The sequence below is a fragment of the Penaeus monodon genome, chromosome 4 (assembly GCF_015228065.2).
Source record: "Penaeus monodon isolate SGIC_2016 chromosome 4, NSTDA_Pmon_1, whole genome shotgun sequence".
Classification (NCBI taxonomy): domain Eukaryota; kingdom Metazoa; phylum Arthropoda; class Malacostraca; order Decapoda; family Penaeidae; genus Penaeus; species Penaeus monodon.
In genome coordinates this window covers 47,875,354-47,880,353 of record NC_051389.1, presented here as the reverse complement: position 1 = coordinate 47,880,353, position 5,000 = coordinate 47,875,354, and the positions used below count along the sequence as shown (strand labels likewise).

Below are 5,000 nucleotides of genomic sequence, written 5' to 3'. Positions count from 1 at the left end.
AGGAATAGGTGACCAGGAATATCTGATCATAGGAAATTTTTGCCAAATGTTGGTTGATGGGCATGCCTTCTCATAAGTGCACAAACCATTTGGAGTGAGACTGATTTAGTAGGCCTTTAGTAAGAGGCTCTTTTGCAAGCTCCTACAGGATTTCTACCAGTCCACAAGGGTGAGGTTAACCACCAGTTTAACCATGGCTGGGAGAGAGGTCCCCAGAAAGGACACAATGTCCATTTAGAGGGACCAATTCCTGCCTGTAATGGTGGTGTAAGGTGTTAGGGAAAACTGAATAATACCAAAACATAAAGAATATTAGAAATAACACATTTTGACTTATTGTTACTGTTATTGCACAGTGTAAACTACCTGTAGAGATAGTATGGAGCCTGCTCAGTGAAAATAGTCCATCATCATTTTGATGCAGCATAACAAGTAACAAATATAGACCTTGGAAAATGGTAAAACTGCCAAAACAAGACTGCAGAAACAAGGGCAAATAGCATTGAAATGATTAGGCAGTTGCTTTTTAGAATTAAGCATATATTTCTTAACAATTTTTTTTCTTCACAACTTCAGATGTAATCCGCTGTTTGGAAGAACGTGGAATGGTGGTGACAATGACCCCCTTAGCAGGAGAGAAGTTATTAGATCAACCCCTTAAGTGCCACAAGTGTATATATTCTCCACAGAATATGCCCAAATTGAAGCAGCATCTTTATAAACACATAAATAACTAAGAATTGTGTTCTGTATCACATTCATTATCTTTTATGAGTGTGTTACTAAAGCATATAAGATAATATTAGAGCAAGACCTTGAGGATGTAAATTCTTTTAACAATAAGTTGCCTTAATGAACACTTTAGATAGAATTAAGCTTAACCTGAAGTCCCAATGAATTCATGGATCAGCACAAAATATACATCAGTTGTTTGTAACAACAAGGCTTGTATTAGAAGGTTCTCATCAGTGATAAAAGAAAATTCTTTTTGGTGTAGGAATTTCAGATATGCAGTTTTAGAACATGGGATATGTTCTGTTTAACACTTGATAGTCCTAAGAACATTCTTCACTGAATTTGTATCACTGATGACAAAAATATCTTGTGTGCCTATAAATGTCATTTTTTGTAGATAGTTTATTATTTGTATTTTCCATTTGCTGCCACTGATTCTCTGTGGACTCAATTAGTGGAATTTTAAAGTGCCATGAAATAGTACTAGGTCAATGTTAATGAGTCATGGTGGTAGTTATTATCAACTTTATACTTTTTACTAAAGAAGAATGCAAGTTCTTGTCTTTGGAAAGTCAGTAATTATACTTTAAGATATTAATGGAATATGGTAGTGATCTGACTGTTGTTTATAGCAGTGTTTGAAGTTTTTTTTTTTTTCTTACACATGTCCCCATTGCGTGTGTGAAATGAACCACATCTCTGCACCGGAGAAAAACTCTCATTATTCCTATGCTTTACAGTTATCCAGTAATATGTGATCATTATGCAGTGAAATAATGTATACACAAATAGGACATAAATCTACATATAAGAAGATGATATTTACAATTAATACACTATTATTGTTTAATGGATGCAACTTCTGTATAATAATAATGTTCTCTTCATTTTGTATACTATAAGATGAATATAGTTGAAGCAAACAAGTTTATTAACATAACTTCATAGCCTGTAATTGTTTCCATTATTATGGTAAGGTAATCTCTTCCATCAGTAGAGTAATAATGTAAGCATTATTCCATTCATACATTTTGTTTGTGTTTGTAAAGACATTATTATATTTGTCCTAATATTGAAAATTACTCTTGCTATCAGTTAGACCTCATAGACATACATTTGAGCTATGAAGAAAATGTGGTTAATCTAAGAAGACTTATTTTTTACAAGTGGTACTTAATATAGCAGTTTTTTTGTTTGCGGTCAATAAATTTGTATAAGTCAAGAAAAGTTGGCACTGGCAAGGAAAAACAGGAAGGCGAAATTTTATATCTCTGAACTCATTAGTTTTCCCAATTGCATCATATGGTTCTGAGTGTTGGGTGTTGAAGTAGATAGACAAGAAAAAGATCAATAGCTTTGAAATGTGGTGTTACAGACGAGTACTGCGTATTAGCTGGACAGAGAAGAAGACGAATGATGAAGTGCTGAGAAAAATAAATTGTAAAGACCGACTTTTGGACATCTTGAACAAGAGGAAATTAAAGTTTATTGGTCATGTAATGAGAAGTAAAAGTATTGAGAAAAACTTGCTGACAGGGATGGTGATAGGAAACAGAGGAAGAGGCAAACCAAAGACAAGACTGAGCGACAATATCAAAGATATTTGCGGGCTGTCGATGGTATAAGTGGAAAGAAAAGCGTAAGATCGAGTTTAGTGGCGAAGGATGGTGGAGGGGTCCACGGCTGCTCAAGCATGAGCATACCGTTATTGATTTGATTTTTTATACAATTTTGTATTATTGTGTTATTTGGTTCTTCTTTATGATATGTTAATTGTTATATTGCAGATATGGAGTAGCTACTGAATAATCTTGGATTCTGATATAGCAGTATATATGTCTGTTAAGCATAAGAAAAATTGTTTTCAGCTCTGTTACTAGCTGTATAGGTATTTTTTGTTATTTTGAATATCTATATTATTTAATAAAATTAATATTGATATTTTTTCATTATTAAAAAAGAGAAAGAAATCAATGTTTATATTCCTAAACTGCACAGTAGATACTAATGCATAGAAACCACACGTGAAATCTAACAAAGGAACTATCCCTGGAACGAAGCGCAAGGGATGTTATAATTATAAAGGACTGCCATGAAAACATCTGGGAATGTTTGACTATATACTTTACATTATGTTTTAGGGTGTTTTTCTAATGATAACATTTAACTTTAAATTATTCCATGTATGTGATGTGCTGTTTGTGCAATATCCTGTTCATATAACGTTCTATTTCACAGAATGTAATGGCCTTTGAGTAGCATGTGACTATATTTATATTGCACTTTTTTATTGGATAGCTTGTTCAAAGAGATGTAACATCAGAATTATTTTCTCAGATTCTAGAAAAATTATAGTATACAGTTAATAATTGAGTTGAATATTATTATCTTCTTTTAAGTGTTACCCCTTTTGTAGAAATTATTGCCGGAGTTTTTCTAGTATCTACTATAGTATCTTCCACCCATCTGATATTGATATTTTTCCTTGCTTTGTTCTTGTCCTGTAGATATTGCATTATTACCCAATTCATAACTTATAATTAATGTGAAGAGATAGAGAGATAGATACTTATGTGAATTTTATATATTAGCCATGGTCCACAGAATAGAAAACACAGTGAATCAGTATTATAGCAATTAGGTTTATGTAAAATATATAAATTTTTTCAAAGTATGTAGTGTGTGTGTGTGTGTGTGTGTGTGTGTGTGTGTGTGTGTGTGTGTGTGTGTGTGTGTGTGTGTGTGTGTGTGTGTGTGTGTGTGTGTGTGTGAGAGTGTGTGTGTGAGAGTGAAAGAGAGTGAGAGTGAAGAGAGAGAGGAAGGGAAGGTGAGAGATGAGACGGAGACTGAGACTGAGACGGAGACTGAGGCTGAGGCTGAGGCTGAGACTGAGACTGAGACTGAGACTGAGACTGAGACTGAGACTGAGACTGAGACTGAGACTGAGACTGAGACTGAGACTGAGACTGAGACTGAGACTGAGACTGAGACTGAGACTGAGACTGAGCACACATGTGTGCATGTGCATGCGTGTGTGTGCATGCATGTGTATGTGCATATGTGCACATGTGTATGCATGTGCATGCATGTGTGTGTGCATGTGTGTGTACATGTGTGCATGTGTGTGTCTGCATATGTGTGTGTACTTGTCCTTGTGCATGTAGGTGTGTATGTGCATATGTGTGTATATGCATATGTTAGTATGGGTATGGATGGATAAATTAATTATGTAGATGAAGCAGCATAGCATTACATTGAGAATGGAAGTAAATAATACACTGATTTATTCTTCATAGTCCCCACCTCCTTTAACCCCTTGCCTGTCCTACCATAGAGCAACCAACTAGATCTTAAAATTGGTAAATCAGATAGGGCAGCATAATATGGAATTAGAGATATACTGGAAATATCTCAGGACTCTACATAGAAACTGAGGTTCATTACATTAAACTATTCATATTCTGTCCACAAGGGCTTTGGATGCAAAAGCCTGATGTAGATGGTCACAATTCTACAAGAGTGCCTTTTCAAATTTCCATGAGGAGGGCAGGTATTGGCTTAGGGTCCCCATCCTGGCTAGCCTGACAGGATGGAAAATAAGATTCTGTAATTATGATACAAAGATTTATTGGAAACTGAAGACAGCTTACAACAACACAATAAGCTTCAACTTTGCGCCAATTGTTGTGGCTTTAAAACATCATTTATATATGATTTGAAAATTGCATAATTTTATTTTAAAATCTATCAACTGTGGTCATATAAGAAGTAGATATGTGAATATTCCATGCCTTACATGTCATGTAAAATTACCAAAAAGAACTTGTGCAATATGAAAAAATTAACTTGACACAACAGTGACAAATAATGGAAATCAAATAAAAGGGTTAGGGACACAACCAAAAATGAGACACAAGGAGAAAGCTCAAATCTTGCTTCTTTTAGCTGCTACATACATATGTTAGTAGAAAGTAATAATAGTTCCTACTTTCACAGTATTTATACAGCTCATTTGGGTTCTCTGTGGTGTTCTCCCTTTCCATTGGTGCCTGTACCATATACTTATATTCCTTAATGGTTAACCCAGTCTTGAGGTGGGTGTGTGATTAAAATATACAAGACATTCTCAAAATATGAATGTTGTTAAACATGTCTAAAATTTGTCTAAACATATCTGTAATTACATTTTCATACAATGCTGCAAAAATCCTTAGTTGTAATTTTTTTTTTCTGATACAAGATTAATTTGAAATTGCTATAAAATG

General features: G+C 34.3%; 1 protein-coding gene across 1 annotated transcript in view; it reads left to right on the top strand.

Annotated features, from left to right (window-relative positions):
* LOC119572271 (aprataxin-like) overlaps positions 1 to 1,728 on the top strand; it is a 6,289-nt gene extending 4,561 nt beyond the window's left edge. Inside the window, exon 4 of the mRNA XM_037919282.1 lies at positions 577 to 1,728. Coding sequence (XP_037775210.1) covers positions 577 to 737 — 161 coding nt within the window. The 3' untranslated portion in view covers positions 738 to 1,728. The remainder of the gene's footprint in view (positions 1 to 576) is intronic.
* The last annotated feature ends 3,272 nt before the right edge of the window (positions 1,729 to 5,000 follow it).